The sequence below is a fragment of the Astatotilapia calliptera genome, chromosome 10 (genome assembly GCF_964374335.1).
Source record: "Astatotilapia calliptera chromosome 10, fAstCal68.1, whole genome shotgun sequence".
In the NCBI taxonomy this organism is placed as follows: Eukaryota; Metazoa; Chordata; class Actinopteri; order Cichliformes; family Cichlidae; genus Astatotilapia; species Astatotilapia calliptera.
Genome location: NC_137431.1, coordinates 25,086,601 through 25,107,513, shown reverse-complemented (window position 1 = coordinate 25,107,513; position 20,913 = coordinate 25,086,601). Strand labels below are relative to the sequence as shown.

At 41.3% G+C, this 20,913-nt stretch overlaps 1 protein-coding gene across 3 annotated transcripts in view; it reads right to left on the bottom strand.

The window, feature by feature from the left end:
• jade2 (jade family PHD finger 2) overlaps positions 1–20,913 on the bottom strand; it is a 233,884-nt gene that overhangs the window by 141,193 nt on the left and 71,778 nt on the right. For all 3 annotated transcript variants that reach the window (XM_080307268.1, XM_026183096.2, XM_026183097.2), the window contains exon 4: positions 18,885–19,042. In XM_080307268.1, coding sequence (XP_080163394.1) covers positions 18,885–19,042 — 158 coding nt within the window. The remainder of the gene's footprint in view (positions 1–18,884; positions 19,043–20,913) is intronic.

Sequence of the window (20,913 nt, the reverse complement as noted above, 5' to 3'; positions counted from 1 at the left end):
GGTCTGGCTCAAGACGCGGCCGTAGCGCTTCAAAACAGCGGGGCGCAAACATTGTCACAGCGTGACGGTGACAAGGTCACTGCTAAAGTCACTCTCACAAGCTGACTTGAGCTCACTGAACCCAACTTGAACCAGCGTCGCCACTTAGCCAATAACCCTAGGAGAGATAAAACCCAAAGAGCTGGCGAAAGCAGATGGGTCGAGGAGCAGGAACGTTGAAAGAAACACGGAGAGAGTGTGAAATGAAAAGAGAAGGAGGGAGGGATGATTAAAACAGACTGAAAGTGAGAGCACTTAATCCCACCTCTCTCCATGTGTGCTCTTCTGTGTCACTCTGAGACAAAAGTTAATAGGCCAGCTTTCTGCCTCTGCTCCTTCAGCAACCCGCCACTGAGAGCTGCTTCACTGCAGAGCCTCCAGCAACACTGCCGGCAATTTGTGTTTTTGCCAACGCAGGGGTTTTTTCCCCCTCCATTTCTTTTCTTCCTTTTGCTAAATCAACATTTCTCAAGCAAATGCAGCACTTCCTTGCAATCTGGTCTAAGCACTAAATGTAGCAATTTTAACATCCGTAATTTATTGGCATAATTATTTTGAGAAATTGCTCTACCATAAGCAAACAGGGTGTCTGCCAAGATGTACGGCTGCCTTTATTACACTGTGAATTAAAAAAAACACTACACTATGAGAGAGAAAACCCCAACAATTCGACCATCCTGAGGAAGCGCTTGGCAATAGTGGGAAGGAAGAACTCCCTAGTGACAGGAAGAGACTAATGGGTGGTTCGGGATCATGTGATTCCACCAAAACTATAAGCTTTTATCAAAATGCAAAGTTTGAAGCTTGGTCTTCATGGTAGACACAGAGCCTGACAAATGAAGGCTCTATTGCCTTTTCTACTTTTCAGAAACTCTGCAAACCACAAGCCTGTAAGTGCACTATTAGGATAATCTGATGCCATGAAATTATTAAGATATGAACCAGTGCAGATCCAGTATATCATTCTGAAATATTGAATGACGGTATAATAATGTTATTAAGTATGAGCCTCACCCAGTGGCCATGTCTCAGACTTTTTCAGTTATTTGAATAAATTTAGATCAGATTTCTTTCCCAGAAGTCAAAAGTAATTTGTGCAAGGTGTTATTACAATTTCGAGTATTGTATTAAAGCAGCATCTAGCAGCTGTGAGGATGGGTGCTTACAAGAAGCATTTTGATGTAATCAAGCTGACATGGGTTTGATGTAAAATAGTCCATTTCAACTCAAACTAGGTCCTTCTCAAAAACCTAGCTTTAAATCCTAGACTGGAAATGCTCCTATATCACATTTCCTATATATGGGCCTTTCACACTGCATTAACAAACAACTGATTAATGATTAAAATCTGGTGGGTTGCAATTGTTTGTGTTCACTGTGTGCATGTGAACACAAACAATTGAACACCTGTATTTGGGTCCTTGTAAAATTCACAAGATAACAACCTTGATAGAGTCCGACGTAACTAGCTTGAAGTCAGTAACTGGCATCCTATGAAGAACTACCAGCCAGAAACACTGTAGTCATTGGCTTATTTTACAGGAGAAAAAAGGTTTTTCCAGTTACCTACCAAGCATTTGGTAGGTAACTTCAATTCAGTGAGGGTTTGTAGAGAGTATGCAACAGCTTATGGGAAAGGAATTTGTTATTATGAATTGCTCTGCAGAACAGTCCAGTAATTGGCTTGGATTCTGAGAAAAAGTCAGATCACCCAAGGGAAAAAACATGTCAACCTGACCACACTGAGGAAAGATGCGGAACAATCTGCTAATAATCCGCAGAAGCTTTGATTCTTTTCATGCCGTAACTGTTGTGATTCTCGTCCTCTGATGTCGCAATCTCGATGAATCTGAACCACCAGGGGCTTCGACAGAACGCTGTAGCACACTAGCTTTTAAAAGTATGAATATTAACACGTCACTCAATATTTATTCCTTTATTCTCTATTTAAACAGGCCCAAGGGAGGCCCAGGATGTTTACATACCAAGGATGATATCAGTTTTTGTGGTGTGTTTGTTATTGTATGGCTTACTTTTCTTCCTGTGCTTGGGAAACTAATTTACTCTGAAGGGACGGTAAATATGATTCTTAATTTAACTGTTTTTTGTTTGTTTGTTTTTTTTATGTCCATTAAAAAATGGAAACCTAAGACACACTTTATGGCATTTGTTTTTCTATTCGCTCAGGGGGTGCAAAAATTTATAGTTGTGTTCATTTTTATACACTGAACACACAGTGTCTAGGCATCAAACACATAAATTTAGCCCAGCTTTATTACCAGAGACACTGCGGGGAACCCCTGTGGGCTTTGAAATTGAGACAAGGGGGTGGAATAATAGGTCAAAGCAATGCAGCCTTGAGGATGCATCCACACATGCACACATTTAGACATGTCCAAATACACATACTTCACTTTAACGGTGCGAGCCTACACTTAGCGCCGTCTCCATGCATCTCACACACGTGCACGCAGACTCCCACCCTCTTCCTGCATTCTTCCCCTGTCTGATACACTTCCAGTAAGCCCACCAACACTTCAAAAACAGCCCTCCACCACCAGCACCAGCCCCTCAGACAACAGTGCCTGCTAAAAACATGCACAGCAGAGTCACACAAAAACAAACACCATCTTCTTCTTGGAAAAAACAAAAACAGTAAAAACAAGCCACAGGTGCAGCCAAATCCTTCATCGAATTGTGACAGTTTCGCATTTAGTTACAACCCTATGTCACAGCAAAAATAAACATGTTTCCATGTGCATATAACACTTTCAGTTTTTATAGATCTTTGTTCTCCTCGAGAGTTGTCCGTCATATTGGCCATGATACAACCACTGGGGGGGGAAATGTGTAGCGAGTGGTTTCTGGAGGTTGCTGGCAGCCCTCGTGAATCATTTGGTTGCGAGCAGTTTGCCGTGGTCGCCTGTAATGTGTAATTAATGATCCCACGATTCTGTCTCTTTGCATAAGTAAACACTATAAGTAAGCCTGCACTCTGAGAGCTGCAAGCTCTCCATACAGGCGATGTAATCCACTGCAATGATCCACTGCAAACTTGCACCCGTGCAGTTCTTCAAAATCCCAACCGCATGATGCTGCAAGTGGATGACGGTGTCTGTCATTAAATACCAATTGGTCGTCAACTGAACCACAACAAAGACAGAAGCGACAGTGGACCATTGGGAAAAGTACAGGTAGTGATGACTGCAGTGGACATTTTTTTCATTGTTTTAACACAGTTTCACTTCAACTCTTTGTATGTTATAATTCTCTTTTCTGCAGCCGGCAAACAGTCCGTGGGAATAGCCCACAGACTGGCTACATGAATTTTAGCTTAAGATGTCAATTTTGTTAGCAAATACTCCCCAATTACTAGCCGAGCAGTAGGAAAACTTGAAAAAGTGTGACACAAACCAGAACCAGAGAGCGTTCGCCTTCAAAGTAAAAGTCTGTAATCAACATGTTTCAAAAGAACTTTAAGTTTCTGGGTTGTGCATTTTTCACAGTTTCACTACTGCTCCCCTGTGTTTACAGACCAACCAAAGGAATTGTAATGAGGTTGCTCACCAACCAGTCACATTTTTTCTGAGTTACTAGGGACCATGTGGTCAGTGACAAATCTCTGGGACATTGTGATTGCATGGCCATCACACATCCAGACCTTAGGATAAATTGACCCTTCATGAAAAACTGTCCTGGGGTCACTGTTTTTGAATAACAGATCTATTTCAACTGCTTTAAGGTAGTAAGTTAGGCATTATTAAAGGCAAGCCTGCTTTGACTCACAAATGTCTGTTGAGGTTCACTATGCTGGAGCTGTAGACTATGCTGGTGGTGTTTCTGCTTTCTGGAATACGTTACAACAAATATCTGACAATAGATCACGAAGACAAAAACAGCTAAAATCATAAAATCAAGGCTTTACAAACCACCTTCGCTACGTCCATATTTATAGTCAATGCGTTGAGTCTAGGAAAGTGTTGTTATCACGTTTTAGTATTTTCCAATTTTAGTATTGATCAGTCTAAGCAAACCTAATAAAACAGCAACAGGGATGAGGTGTCACTACCTCATTGTACAGAAAATTAGGAATTTTCAACTAACTCCCTTCTCAGATTACTAGGAAGCCTTAAAAACTATCTGTGCCTGCTGCCTTTCTTATGAGCTTTGTTTCAATTTCTTCTTTGCATTAGCAGGGCATAAAGCGTCAAGTCTGCTCCTCTGAGATACAGTCCCACATGCTTTAATTCTGTGCCTGAAAGCTTCGATTAAACCCACATACAGAGAAACAGGCGAACAGGCAACACAAGGGAAAGGAGAGAGGAGAAGGACGAGGGTTTTGCTGTTATTTGCTAAAGCATAAGCAAAGCTCTGCTGTGTGTCCATCTCTCTCTTTCCTGCTTTTTGTCATTCCCAGCAGATCTAGTTGTTGTACCGCTCCACTCAACCGCCTCATCTACCTGTTTGTTTACTTATTCCCTCAGTTCCTCCACCATCAACATCCTTCCTCCCCACAGTTTCTCTATCCCTCATTCTCTGGATCATTCGCTCCACCCTGAATCCCTGCCTCTGTCCCTTCATTTTGCCTTTCTTTTGTCCCCATTCTTCTATTTGGCAGACAACCCTCACCAATGCTCACTCCCTTTTACTTCAGCTCTTTTTTGTGGCTTACCCTTGGTGCAGGAGAAAATACCCAGTGAGAGGCTATTGAGAAGGTCATCCTCTACAATGCGTGCTGATAAATGAGGCAAAAGGGGAGGAAAGGCAGTCAGTTCATTACTGGTGTAATGTGTCATGGGGTTTTTTTATGCTTCAGGGCAGCTACAAACATTTGCACTCAAGTTTGACAAAAGGAAATCAAAAACTCTAAACTCTAAAGTATTACCTATGCATGCAAGGGGTGCTCTGAATTCTCTGAGCTTTCCAGAAAAGTCTGTGTTTCATCACCGTCGCTCCACCAGGTAAAACCATTGAAGAGGTAGGACTTAGCCCATGGGAGGAGATCTACTAAACAATGAATAGGTTGATGTTTGTGACTTGTAAGAGGATATGATGGTCTATTATACAATAAAACCTGCATGCAGATGCATGGAGTGGTTTTATGAAGAAGCACAACTGTATGACATTCTGTTACTGGAGTCAGTGATCCTCCCTCAGTGACTCGTGCGATACCAAAAGACCGGCTGTTCATTAAGTAATGCTGCCACAAGAAAACACCGCAAAAGCATGCGAGCACCATTTTACGAGATAAACGCCTCCAAAGCTGCTTTTATGCCGTGCTGATCGACTTTCCTCACTCACCCAGAGTCTTTGTTTTTCAGATAAAAACATGAAGTCATATTATTGGAAATAATTTTGTGCTACTGCTCAAAACAGAGGATGAAAATGTCTACATCTATTGCTCTCCATTTGGTTTATCTTCCCTTTCTTTTATCCGTCCGTCCAGGCATCCATCCAAATCAATGGATATTATTTTATTTGAGGCTTGGGCTTGAGGACTCCACTGGGAGAAAAAAAAAGCAGTAAACAATGTTTACTCTCCTGGAGGCAGTTAGGTTTTAGTGGCCAGAGTGGGTGGACCGGGTTCCCTAATGTGACCATTAAAGTCAATGGCTTCACCTTGACAACAGGCTGAGGATACTGGCGGGGGACACAAACAGAAAGAGAGGAGTTAAAGAGAGAGACAAAAGAAATACAATAAACCTGCATTTGCAAAACTGATCTGAAACATGTTTGAGCAACAGCCTGAGAGGAAAGGAAGACTGCGCACAAATAGAAAGGAAAGGACATTTACTGTGACAGTATTAGTCAAAGTGAGCGTGCACACACACACACACACGCACACACGCACACACACACACACACACACACGCACACACACACATAATGGATCAGTAAAAGAAAGATGGAAGGCAAGGTTAATTATCCATCTATCATCTCATGTGTCTCGCTCTCTTTCCATCTTTTTTTTAAATATAGACAAACATACAGACACAACACACACACACAGTCAAGTGAAGCTGGCAGATGGTAGATTGGTAAAAGGAAGACAGCGTGGTCCAGATGTTGTTGAACCCACAGTGCAGAAGGCAAAGGGCTTTGATCTTCCATAGCAGAGAAGAACTGCTGGATCTCAACAGAGTTGAAGTCCTTCCTTCAAAGAAAGAAAGGTGTTTCCAGCATATAGACTTAAAAGGCTATATTTACAGGTGCAAAAGTATATTCAGAAAAACTATTTTTTAGCTGCCAACATCATCCGGGATTGATTCGCCAGTCGACAGCCCCCTCACTTTTATTTTGAAAGTTCAGCTGCTAACCGGCTAGCCCCATCGGATGTCTCAATCGCCAATAGTTTATTGCCTCTCCATGCAGTCTAATCCCACGGCCGTATAGCCTAACTTCAGCAAGTGGAGATGAATCCTCGTCACACTAAAGGTAAATGGCTCACAGTCCACTACACTGAGCTGTTCAAACGACCACAGGATAAGAGCCTCACTAAAAAGCCAGCTGAATGTGAATATACTGCTCCTTTATTCATTTGCCAGAAAGATAAAACACTAGCAGAGCTCCTTATAAAAAGTTATTATTTAATAATAAGTAACTTAGGAAATACATGCAGTAGCGCCTTTTGCATGTGTGTGTGTGTGTGTGTGTGTGTGTGTGTGTGTGTGTGTGTGTGTGTGTGTGTGTGTGTGTGTGTGTAAGAGACACTTGGTGTAGCACAGCAAGGGATGCAAGATGTAGCAGTGTTTACTGAAAAAATTACCCAAGGGACAGCTCAGATGTATCACAAACAGATACACACAAACACACAAACACACACACACACCCTGTGCATCCACAAATGCGGGCGCCTAAACACACACAGTCCAGACTCCCACTCATGGCTCTTGGGTTTACTCACATGACACATGACACCCATGTGGGGAACAACAATGATGCACACACAAAAATCTACACACAAAATCTACCCACACTCAGCCTAAGGGTAACCTGGAGTAAACACCACCAGCCACACATGCCACACATGCTGTGTTGTGAACAGGGAAATTGCTTTCATACACACAAGAGCAAACACACACACACACACACACACACAGAAATGCTTTTACCCCGTTGTAATTTAAGAAAAGCTGCATTCATTTATCAACTCAGACTGATTCTACTTCACACTTTATCCGGCTAGTCATTGCGTTTTTCAGTCGAGCCTTCAAATTAGTTTTTTGTCAATGGCACTTAATAACAGTAGCCTGGTTAAAAAAAAAGGTTAAATAAATCAAAAACTGCCAACTGAATCTCTGGGTAGGAAATGTAGAGGCATCTGCCAGCATATTTAGAGTTTGGCAATCTGCTTTACCAATTCCAAAACACACACACACATGCACACACCTTAGCAAGTTAAACCTGTTGTTTAGAAGTGAAATGTTTAAATTTTCAGTCCCCAGACTTAAGCCAGTTTTTGCCCACAAGCCGCTTGAGGTGAATGGGTTTAACTGGAGAGTGACTCACCCGCTAACTCAGCTCTGGCCGATGATCAGTCAGTGTGAGAGTCAGCCTGCCAGCCGTTCAGGCAACCAGTCATTTAGTCCGCTTTTCAGCTCTGTCATTCCACAGAGGTCGGCCAGCCAGTCAGTCAATACAGTACTAAAATTAGTGGTCAAAGATGGGACACTCAGACCGCCATTGTGCTGCTTGCTTGTATACTGGCCAGAAGTACAAAAAGAAAATTCATCCAGACTGCCAGATTTCAGTCACTGCAATCAGTGAGCAAACAAGGCTGCTTGTCTTATATGTGATTAATAAAGCACCCAGAGACCCAGCCGCACGCTGTGGTAATGCGAGAGCAGAGGGTTTTGTTCTTATTTTCATGCAACCACTCACTGACCCTTTACTCGTCCATTCAATCAGTCAAGGAAGTGGCTGTTCTCCCAGGCATCTGACAAACAAACCACCCAGGCAAGCAGTCACGGGGCTGGTCAGCCATTCAGGAAAAGAGCCTGAAATGTGGTGAGCAACAGCACCACTGACCCAGTCAAGTAGTGAGTAGGCAGTGTTGGGGTTTTTTGCAAAAAACAACACGGTGATCATACTTCCATTTTTTTTTTTCAACCAAAAAAGCCAGGGAGACACCAATCAGGCAAGTGGCAAGCAGAGTGAAATCTACCAGCCAATCAGTCAGTCAATAAACCTGTCAGCCAGCAACCTGGCCAATCACTCAGGCAGCCAATGACTCAAACAACCAGGCATGGTTTATTGAGAATAGTCTCCATTGTGGTAAAAGATGTACCCAGTGACTCGGTGAACTCATTCAGAAATGAGCATGTATTATTATGTTTCTTTATTTGCCATTATGGTTCCCCTCCAGCCTCAGTGGGAAGTTTATTAAACCCCTTCCCGAGGAAAGACATCAAAAGCTATTTCTCACTGTAACATGCTATTAGCTTTGTCATGAGGACCTACCAGATACAGACAGCAATGGCCCTGTTTGGCTCCTCAGCCTATACTTAAAGAAATACAGTTCTCATATTCGCTCACTCACCGAGCCAAAAGCAACCAGATCAGCCTGCGGTCGAGAGATATGCTACTTAACCCCTCATAGCAATGTAGTGATGAGATACTGTGGTTTTTGGTATAACCCTAACAGTCCATCAATGGGTCAATAAGTGATCCATCGAAGTCACTGGATGTTTATCTCTTCATTCCTGCATGCCATTTACATCAGGAAATGATCTAGTTTGTACTTAGAAAGTCACATATAAAATATCCCCATATTTACAGATTTTTCCTCTTTGATATATAGCACAACTTTATATTCTTTGTGGAATTACATATGTCTGTCATATACAGTTAAACACTAAGTACATCCTCACTGCTTCCATAGGAATTAAAGCAGAAGATTTGGCAGTTTGGAGCATTCAGATGTGCAGGAGTGGATGTCTCAGCAAATTTACGCCAAGGTTGGACCGTCCGAGAATCTACATAAAACCCAAGAACTACATCTCAGACTCTACACGCCTCAAAGAGCAGGTTAAATGTTCAAGTTCAGGACAGCACAATTAGAAAAAGACTGAACAAGTATGGCTTGTTTGAAAGGATCTCCACGTTTTGATGATATTGTGCACTACACATCACAAGTTGGTCCAACCTGTTACTCTTTCGTCTCGGCTGCCAAACGGACAGATGCATGCACAATGAACAGCACTAGAAACACACACCAGGAAGGAAATGTATTCAAGTATTGTTGAGTAAAATGTATAATTTCTCCTAACTGTCTTGAAGGGGCAGACTGCAAATGTTTTTAGCTAAGTGTTTTTAATCTTAATGACACTGCATGAAGACATAGTAGGCAGTAAATTACAAATTACACATTTATACAGTGTAAAGTGCCTCGATTATCCACCTGTTCTGTCACATATTAATTCTGAAGGTCATTTATGTAGGCAGCTTTTCCCAGAACGACAAGCACCATGTTACACGTACATATACATCAGCCCATTAGATGTGCATTCATCCATCTAACCAAGTTAAAGAGGCATCGAGAGTATCAGAGTACAACAGACTACTAACAAACATCAGCGCTGTGTGTGGAACATATTAGTTTCACATGCACCCGATGACCCAGTGAATGACGGTGCTGGTGATGCTGCTCTTACTCATCTTATCATCTGATAAAGAGCCTTTTCAGAGAGCCAAGGCTCCAGATGTTATTGTGAACACCTGTTACACATACAAACACATACTTGGATGAAACGTGTGCACATACAATCAACACTCAGGAACGTGAACCTTTTCATAGTGAGCTGCAGCTGGGCCTGGCAGTTTAAAACCACAAGGGACTTCACAGCCATCTACCCACCGCTTTTCTCCATATTTTTTTTTTTTTACGCCTGTTATTAATGTTCTTGAATGAGTGCTTCTGTTCCGACCTTTCACTGGCAATGTCTCTTCATTAGTTACACAGAAGAGGAACAACAAATGTCACATTTATTCCAAGACGGGAAAGGATACCGAACTGGAAAATGTCTCCAAAGAAGAAGCAGAATCTTCAAAAAAGGTGGTCAGGTCGGGTAGCCGATGAATCTGCAATCTCTTATACTAACTTAAGAGACTTGCTGGGTCCTATGTTTTAAATGAAAAGTGGAAACAAAAGAAATGTTATTTAAAAAGCCAAATTTATTAACCTTTATCAACTCCTTGTATGACAAGAGCGTTGGTGGAGTAAGAAAATCAGCAATATCTGCAAATGTCAACGTATACTTTTTATGCTTTAAATATAGCTGAAGCTTTGAGATACATGACATTTAGACTGTCCTACATCTCCACCATCCTGCAATTTGTCCTTCTCACCATCTCTCCATCCATCTCACTGCCCTCAGGCTGCCTTCAATCCATTATCTGTGTGTGAGTGTGTGTGTGTGTGTGTGTGAGACAGTCACTGAGTTATTAGTAGCCGATTAGCCTCCTGACCCACTGTCTGACTTGCCCGCTGGAAGGGTGTGTTTGCGTGAGTCAAACAGACTGACTTTTTTCTTTATGTAGAAACAGAAACAGCCTGTTTTAATCAGTAACAACCCATGTTTATGCTGCATGATGTTCCATTTGATTGCATCTATTCAAATGATGTTAGTTGGCATTTCCTTCCCTACCCATACCTGAATGCAAAGCTTGACATATGAGCTTCCCCTCTCTAATGTCCCATTCCAACTCAATCAGTGGTACTGGTGGAGGTCCAGGGCAATTATACTTTTATCCAGTCCCAACCTGCCAAGTCCATAGTGCTTGGCCATCCAGAGAGTACAAAAATACTCTGGAACAAATTACCAAATGTTTCCTCTGCTGCACTAACGAACTGACATCTATGTAAAGTAATAATGCGTTGGGTGTTTGGCAGCTGTCAGACTGTCATAACACACGCAGGCTAATAGTCTAAGTGGACTCGGTTTCAGTCTGCAGCTGTTTTTCTGTTGTGTAACACAGCCTTACTATGTTTTCTATGCAAGAATGGTTGCAGCACAAAAAAAATAAGCAGATCTTCAGATGCAGGTAGCATCTTCAAGAATCTCTGGAATGTAAAGCATCAACAGGTGAGTAGTTTTGAAGGTTTTTTCATTCTGTGGAAAATATTTCAGGATTGCTCTGAATGAGGAAACTTTAAGCCAATTAAAAAAAACAAGCTTGTCTGTCTGAGCAGGAATTTCACAGATATCGTTGGTATCTATTCTCACCACTGCCTTCCTGCTTTATCTGACAACAGCTTTTACAGCCTTTCTGGGTTCAAACCCTCCATCCCCTTTGAATAAGGCTGCAAGCTTGTTGCAAGTTTTACATATTAGAGCCAAGTTTTGCATATGATCAAAGCTGCCCGAAACCTGACCTACTGATATTCCACCAATGCACTCCACATGATGTATCTCATTATGTTTTGACAGTTAAAGCTACACATTTATCTCAGGACTTCCATGGACTCTTGAAGTTAAGCAATCGCGTCAATAAATTAAATCTGTAGCACGTCGATGTGCCAAGTGAGGAGCGATTCCCTCCAACAAAAGCAACTTAAAAAAAAACCCCACACAAATCTGCATAATCAATCTTTGCTGTAGTCTTGCAGCATGTAAACCACTCTGGTAAGGATTCTCTCCATGCGATGCTCTCAGTGACCGCAGCTTTACACGGCGCACCAAAAGCCAACATGTTTCGCCAAACCGCAAACAACGGGTTCACATTCACCACCCTGGCCACCGGTCCAAGGGGGAAAAATGAAGTAATAAATAACATAACCACTATCCCAATTCTTAAATTTTGTGAAAAGGAAAAGATCTTCTCATGTGCATGTGTAATTATTTCCCTCTCTGGTTTAGCATTGCCACTGGGGACCCAAGACTGTCCAGACATTGGCAAAGCTTGGTTCACTATCTGCACATAGCCAGTATTACGCAACGGCTAATTACTTCCACTCAGTCCCGACAAAACCATGGAGAAGGAGAGAGGAAAGAGGGAGAGAAGAGAAAGGGAGGGGGAGTGTGTGATAAAATAAAATAAAAATGAACAGAAAGGAGACGAGACGGCGAAAAGAGAAAAATGAGGAGAAAAAAAGAAGAGATAGAAGAAGGCAGCGGTGAAGGACAGACACAGAGAAGCAAGGAGGGCTTGAGAATTGCTATCTATTTTCCTTCCTGCTGTGTTTTGGTAAAGATAGGTGCAGAAAAAGAGCATCAAACCATAATGACCTCTTCACCAAATGCCACAGCTGTTTTACTGAAAATCATGCCACAGCAGCCAAATATGGTCCAAGGAGAGAGGGAAATGTAGAAGAGGATTGTTGTCAAAGCCAGACGGGGCCTGCAGCTCTTTTCCTCTCCAACAATTTTTGGAGATGATGTCATTATTCATAAAAAACAGAAAAAAGAAAAATGTGTCTGCGCCTTCGGCTCGACTAGGTCGAAAGGTAGAGAGGAAGGTTGGAAGGCTGTGGGAGGGAGGGATGTCGAGATGCAAGGAAAAGCAAGAAACAAGGTAATTTCTACCTCTGATTTATTCTGATTATGGAGTTAACCAAACCACTTTAACATGAGAAAATGAGAATAAAGAAGTCACCAGATAAAACATTTACCAATTCAATATATTGGTTTAGTTAGTATTTATGTTGATATGCACCAACATAAAATACTTAATTTAAAAAGATATTTGGGGTAATTTATTAATAGTGTCATCACATACCTGCAGCTCACACCTGAGGCTGAAAAATGCATTTCCTCTGGTGGCCACTTATAGAGTCACACTTTAAAATGCAACACAAATACACAACACACCCACTCCTACATATAGGGCTACATATAACTAAACACAACCAAAAGTTACAAACTAAAAATATTATTGTCTGTGAAGGTTCTCAGTCATCCAGGTCATCGTAGTCAAAGGAGCTTGCAAAGAAAAGCGTCTGGACTTCTTTAAGTTGCTTGAAGACGTTTCACCTCTCATCCAAGAAGCTTCTTCAGTTCTAAGGTCAAATGGTGGAGAGTCCCAGATATAAACCTAGTGGGAGTGACCCCCCACAGAGGGACAAAAGGACCCCTTGATGATCCTCTAATCGCCTGAGCCAAGGTGGGAAACTGGGTGTGGGTCCCAATCAGCCAGAGTTTCGGGTGTGTTCATTGTGAAACCTGGCCCCACCTTATCATGCAAATTCCTGAGGTCAGATGGCCCTTTACGACACCAACTCTCTGCCATCTATAATCCAGTTTTGAGATCCCTTCCCAGACGCCTTAACGCCCACTCACATCCTGGGCCATCTGACCTCAGGAATTCGCATGATAAGGTGGGGCCAGGTTTCACAATGAACACACCCGAAACTCTGGCTGATTGGGTCCCACACCCAGTTTCACACCTTGGCTCAGGCGATTAGAGGATCATCAGGGGGTCCTTTTGTCCCTCTGTGGGGGGTCACTCCCACTAGGTTTATATCTGGGACTCTCCACCATTTGACCTTAGAACTAAAGAAGCTTCTCGGATGAGAGGTGAAACGTCTTCAAGCAACTTAAAGAAGTCCAGACGCTTTTCTTTGCAAGATCCTTTGACTAAAAATATTATTCACTCATCTTATATATGAATATAAATATCTACCGATATACTTGTGTCTGCATTTATAATAACAAATCAATAAAAATGTAAGAATGAAGACATAAGAGAAATGCCTTTTAACCACGTTATGAGTGTTGTTGCTGCATAGTTAATTTGAGCAGAGTTGGGCAAACCATAAATGAGCAATCTAAGATTTCTGACAATAACAAAGAATTTTTTTAAGCCACAGACTTTATTTTTTGTAAGGGCTCATTAATGCTTACAAATAGCAAATGTTAGTGAAATCTGTTTATTTGTCTGAAAGTGACGAAAAGATCGACCAATATACAGTGGTCCCTCGTTTATCGCGGTAGTTACGTTCTAAAAATAACCCGTGATAGGTGAAATCTGCGAAGTAGCCAACTTGATTTGCCTTTGTTGCACTAAGAGCAGTTGATTAGAGGATCTGAGCGCTGTCTTGGGGCAATACACGTCGAGAAGGTCTGTTAAGTAACTGGGCACCAGGTTATTTCAAATTTTAAAAGTATACAAGGGTAGGATTTTAGGATTTTAAAAGCATTTAAAAAAACAATACGGAATTTACGGTATTGTTGTGTTTGTTGGGGAGAAAACGTACAAACATACAGTACGGCACTTTAGAGTCACACTGCTAGCGATCGAAGATTTGTATAAATTTTGCAAGCTAAACGCATTCTGTACTGTACTGGAGACACGGCACGAGATGGATTGACAATGGTCTACAGCCAATCAGGATGCAGAAAACAACGAGCTGTGGAAAAAAAAAATCATGCAAAATTGCACCAAAAAATCAGTGAAACAGCGAGGCCACAAAAGGTGAACTGCGTTTTAGTGCGGGAGCAGTATCCAAATCTGTATCTGATTTTTAATTTCCATGTCAGCCTTAAAAATCCCTTTTAGGGTTGTTTTCCCTTCAGAACCTTACAGGTTATATTTATAAGGTCTGCTTATATCCCAGCCCTCTGGGAAATAGTTGTCTGTGGGCTATATCTGCTCATACGGTGAAATTCTAATTTTTCTTAAACACTGGTGCTTATAGGAATATCTTCCTACTATTTGTTAGCCAGTTTTCCTTCCAAGTGCTAGTGATCTGCTAAGCTAAACTAAAAGGCTGCTGTTTATATTTAACAACACAGACTTAAGAGTGCTCCTCTAACTGAATTTGTGTTGTTTACAATTTGACATAGAAACACCCAAGCATCACTCTTAATTTTTAATGGTAACCCTGCAGTAGTTATTGCTGTAAGTACTTTTTTTGATGAATGAGTTCCTTAAAAATATTTGTGTGCTATACAATGTATACTTGTTATCAAATTTATCAAATGAGAATGAAAAAAAAAACCTACTATGGAGTTTATGTTTAATCTTTCTTCAGCTGACAAGCCATAACAGCCTTATTGGCCATATGTCTTGTTCTACGTGGGCGACAACCTCTGCTATTAACTTGTTTGTAATGAATTTAAAAGACAGAAGAAGCTCATTGTTTACTGGTGACCTTTCAAGCGACAACGAACAAAGCAACAGCTGCCCATGAAAGCACTAAAGCAAATAGCAGACAAAAAAAACAACTATTTTCCCACAATCTTACAAGTCATTTCTAACTAAAAATGTTCTAATAGCAGTGATTTATGTTGATAAGCTGCATAAACTGACAGCTTAAAGAGGTATCCTTACAGTCTGGTAATTGCATTTACTTGTGACCTTTTACCTAAAAAATGTCTCAGCATCATCATCACTTACTCTGTGAAAATAAGCTCTCCTACCACCGATTCTGCCTGACCGCAGGGGCTCGTATATGGGTAAAACCTAGGAAATCACAGGGATCAGTTTCAGACCAAGCATATCGCAGAACGAAGTGTGGAGAGGAAAGGATAGGAAAGAGGAAGAGGAAAAAACGAGGGGCGTCAAAGTGACACACGAGAGGGGAAAAAAAGGATGAACGTCGGGGGCTCTGACAGAGACCATCAGCTCACTCACACTTACTCTTCTTTAACACTATCCCACCATTCATCCATCATCACTCCATTTCAGCGTCACAGTAAATCCCTTCTTCGTCCTATCACATACAAGATAATAGATATGCCCGCATGCATCCATCTATCCTCAACTATCTCTTTTATGCGTTTCTCTTTCTCTCCCAATATGCTCATCTATCTCTCTGCCTCCAGGCCCTGTTCAATCTGTTAGCGCCATATTGCTTATAAGCATGAGCGTGTGTGTATATGTCACAAATGATATTAACCTGGTAAGCAATGCAAACAGTAAGGGTGGCACAGCAATCCTGTCAAACCTCATAGATGACCAGATTTTTTCCCGTTTCCTGTTCTATTATTTATAACATTTGTCTTCTGCCTGCAGTCAGACTCATTCATTCTTTTGTCTGATTTCAAATTGAAAAGAAAGTAAAACTGAAAGACAAACTGTTTGTTATCAAAACTGCGTACTGAGAGATATCGCTATTAGACATGGCATTAGACCATTCCAACTCCCTTTTCTGCTGTCATGATCCTAAAAATTTCTGTTTTATTTATAAGGGAGTGGCTGAATGGTTAATGAAAAATAATTACTTCAATTCTATTCATGGCGACCATGAATGTGCAAAATAATATAATGGGTGTTCAGAGTGTTGCCAAACAACACTGTGATACAGGTAAGAGACTGAGCTTGTAATCAACCCCCAGCCTTGTGAACATCCCTGCTGCCTCCTGACCTGCAGCCACTTCTGAACTTCGAGCATCGCAGTGATTTCTTTCCAGTCTAGTCCTTAAACAGCTAGGGAAAAAGGTTATTGCCTCAAATAGCTAAACAATCGGTACAGCAAGTAATTATTGAGGTTATTTAATTTAAAATAAATCAATTTACTCATAACATAATGATTAGTGTGCAAATAAGTCCTCTAACATGCTGATGCACCTTCATAGACTTACAAGTAATCCATTTAAAGTACATGGGAGAACATCTCAATAGTGTGAAAAAGAATAAGCTAATTTGAATGTGTAGGTACCTCGATATGGTATGGCCCATGTACAGCTCAAAGGCGACTGGCACCAACATGATTATCATACACATAAGGAGCCAAGATGGCATCTGGGTAGAGGATTATTCACTTTTCCAACTTCCCCCCAGAAACAATTGGGTCTATTTCCAACTTCTATTTTAAGATTTGCATTTAAAGGAGTGGATAAGGCTGAGCTGCCACGTTTTTGAATAGTTTTCTCTTGTTTATGATAGGTAGTGAGCCACTGCTGTTGCTTTCTGGTTTGTTTCTTATGAGTAAGTTATCTCAGTTTGGAGTGTAGACAGTTTTTCCTTGTTTGTTATTTTGGCCTTGGCTCATTCTGACATTGATTTGTACTCCTGAATTTGTGAAACTACTATGTCTTCGTCTTTTGGCTGGTCCCTTTATGGGTCGTAATAGCAGATCATACGCTTCCATCTCACCCCATCCCAGCATCCTGTTCTGTCACACCAACCCTCGGCATGTCCCTCTTCACTACATTCATTCATGAATCTTCTCTGACATCCTCCTCTTTTCGTTCTGCTTAGCAGCTCCATTTTCAACATCCTTTGGCCAATATTTTCACTATGTCTAAATTATCTCAGCCTTGCCTCTCTATCTTTGGTCTCCAAAAGGCTCAACCTAAACCATTCCTCTGAAACTATTACTTAATAAATACAACACCTGTTGATTTACTCAAGTTTTTCTTGTGGCTACTTGGGATTTAAAGTAGACAGGAGTTTTTCATGTACTGCATTAGTCCCCCATAGATATTCCATTTCATTAATTGGGGGCTTGTCCGTGATTCAGACCTAGGACCTCTCGCTGATAAACTTGGGGCAAGATGGTGATTTTTCTTCCAGTTTAGCCCTTGAATAATTAAAAACAATTTAGAACAAACAAAATGCCTCCAACAGCTTTAAATAGTGGACAAATATTTTTAACTTGAGTCAAGAGTGGAAAAAAACAAAAAAAGATGAGAAACATCTACCATGGTGGGAATTTTTTGCTTTCCTCTAACCAACATGTGTGTCACCTCTTCACCTACTCCATGTTCCTGTAAAAAAACAAAAACAAAAAAACCCCCACTGCCTCTATATTTTTGTTTAATAATTTTCTGCGACTGGGGTTCTTGAGCCATGTAAATTGGGGGGGAAGCATTCATGGATGCAGAAGGTTTGAAGAGGATAAGTCATGACTCGATAACTCGTTTATTTCTCCGTCTCTCAAAAAGACTGAACACTTGTGTGTGCTTGCCAGTGCGTGTGTGGCCTCACAGTATGGCATGTCTGTGCAACAGGCATTACCAGGCAGTCTGAGCATTTTTATTAGTTCCTAGAACACCAAACAAACCACACGGGCACGTGAAGCAGCTGCAGTAGTACTAGAGAGTTGGAGAGACTACCGCCATAAGAGAGACACACAGAGGGAGAAAGAGAAAAAGGCGACTAATTTACAGTATGGGAGTGAATGTAAGTGGGTCAAAGTGCATGCCTGTACACATCTGCCTACCAGCTTGATGTTGTGTGTGTGTGTGTGTGTGTGTGTGTGTGTGTGTGTGTGTGTGTGTGTGTGTGTGTGTGTGTGTGTGTGTGTGTGTGTGTGTTTGTTTACGGATGAATGAACTGAAGCACAGAAAGCTAAAGCGTCTCACTTTATACCTTTGTAGATTTCCGTGTGCAGGAGTGAGTGTGCATATTTTCCATTTCAAATGTATTGCTAATTAGTGTAATTGCAGGAAATGTAATTATGTAAAGGCTTCCCACACCTGTTATTACACTTTAATTGCCCCCCCCCCCCCAAAAAAAAAAAAATTAAAAAAAAAAATTGCCCTTTGTTTGTTATTTTTAATCATTCCAGCAAAAGCTCTTTGGAACTTCAGGCATCTCGTCTGCTCGTTTAGCCACATTTACAAGAGCTTATCAAAATTACCTTAGCAAATTTAATTTTCACAGTTGTATGAACTTTGCAACAAAATCTACAATCTAACAATATTCCAAAAAGAAAAAAGAAAAACAATTAGTCATGCCAAACAAAAGTTCAAATGCAAAACTTTTCCAAGATCTCTTTAAAGGCAGCAACTTCATGTCCCCATTGGCAGCTGTTAGTGCTTACAAGAGCAATGCAGATTAAATCTGCCTTTCAGGCTTTAATGAAATGGAGAACAAAAGAAAAAATACCTTTGGTACTAAATACCAAACTACTGCATGGGTTTGGGTGTTTATCGGTGTGTTCTCTGTGTATTTCCTACCTGACCACAGGCTCCGGTATGGCCTCTAGGTTGGCTGGGACCTGCACTCCCTTCTCCCACTCTTGTCTCCAAGGGTCTGAAAGCACGTAGAAGTCGTCTGGGCCGAGCTGGGCTGAGTCCGGCAGCTTCATGGCAGTGATGAAGTCAGTACGAAATACCTTTACAGAAGAAGAGGAAAAAAATGCAAGAAGGTCGTGTGATTGGCTAGGTTTTACCAAGGTGGGACTTGGCCCAATTGAAAAGGGATTTTTGGATCCAGAATCATTCTTTAATATTGTGAGTTACTACAAAATGGCACATGTTTACATGTACACAACAGAACATCAATAAGAAAAACTGGGAAGCATCCAGAGTCAGATATCTTTCTGAACCAGTGACCCATATTATGCATGGTTTGTGATTTTAACACAGTCTCGCCCTGCTTTGTTATTTTCTTCAATCTTCTAATTTCTGCCTGTGTCTTTCAGCAAAAACAAATCTTATAAATCTTTATATTGATATGAGTTTACAAATCTAAATATTATACAGCACCTCAAAGTAGACTGTATTTAACACTTACTATTGACTCTCTTGCACAATTCTTGAATATATCATTTTTAGCACAGTGTTGAGAGAGACAAAGTCAGGGTAGAAAAAAGGTTAGAACACAGAGCAAAAGCCCCAGCTGGGAATGAAACTGTAGACCAGTTTGGTCACAGCATGTGCAACCATTAGGCCCACAGAAAACCCCACAATAACAACACATTTTTAAACTACCCAGTTCATCTGAAAGCTGGTCCTACGAATAATATCTTCAACAGCTCTTGGGTTTTACTTAAACAGAAAGCCAGCATGTAACTCCAAAACTGCAACTAATGCACAGGAAAACAATGCTCGTGGCCAGAGATAACCTGTGACACAAAAAAAACCCCAAAAACATGGAAGCCTGGTGCGGTTCCAAAGGCAGACCGTTTTCACAATGACTGATGCCATGTTATGCAATCTATTTTCCCTCAGTAGCCTCCAGTCAGTCAAGCCCCGTCTCAGGGCCTAAGTGATCCTCAATGATCCTCACAGCCTGTAGGCTCAGACTGCTCATGATAAAGCCGTTACTTACAACAACAAAATGTCAGGCTTGTGTTTGACTTCCCAGCTCAGATTTACCATAAATCTCTTGCGGCCTCAAAATTATGCATCTTTTGCATTTCTTTTGCTGACGGCTGCCTGACACTAAACACTGGTGTAACATTTGATCAGGCAACACAACACTGAGAACAGATGTGCAACGGCACTGAGATGCATTTGTCTAGTAAAGTATAAATCCCAGATTTTGTTGCACTTAATGTCTTTGGCTCTCTTGGGTACTCGGTCATAGACTCTGGAGTCCTTTTAAAGTTTTACTGGATGACAGGGACGGGATTTGCTGCTCTAGTATTCCAGCAGCGCACCACACAGTCGGTGCTTCTTCCCTCTGCAATTAAAAATAATTGCAGTGCATTACGTTTTAGTGCAAATACAAACTTGAAGGTGAACCATATGTGACACCATCAACTGATGTTACTTCAGATGACACAGAGAGGGAAGGGACGTGTCATTTCACTACAACCGTGCATCCTAGCATCTCTCACTCAGCGGGTTTCGTGTATTTTAAGCGTCTCCTGGTTTCTCTCATCTTTTCATTCAGCCTCTTTCTCACATCTTGAATGGGACAGACTGAGATGTAAGGAATGGTTGCAAGCAAGGGGAATAAAACATTTTGAAACACACGGACAGATGAAAGAAGAAGTAAAAGGTAAGGAGGAAGAAGCAAGTGGAACACTGATAAACTCAAGTGGTGGTAAATTATTGATATTAACCAATATGAAATCATTAAAAGTACAATTCTTGGGAGGATTTTACAAAAACAAACTAGGTGTGCCTGAGTGTGATGCGGCATTTGAGGACACGAGGGAGTGGATGCATTCAAGCAGACACGATCGTTCTTGCACATAATGCGAACGCACACACATAAATTCTCCGTCTGCTTTACCAGGGACCTGAAGCAGCGATA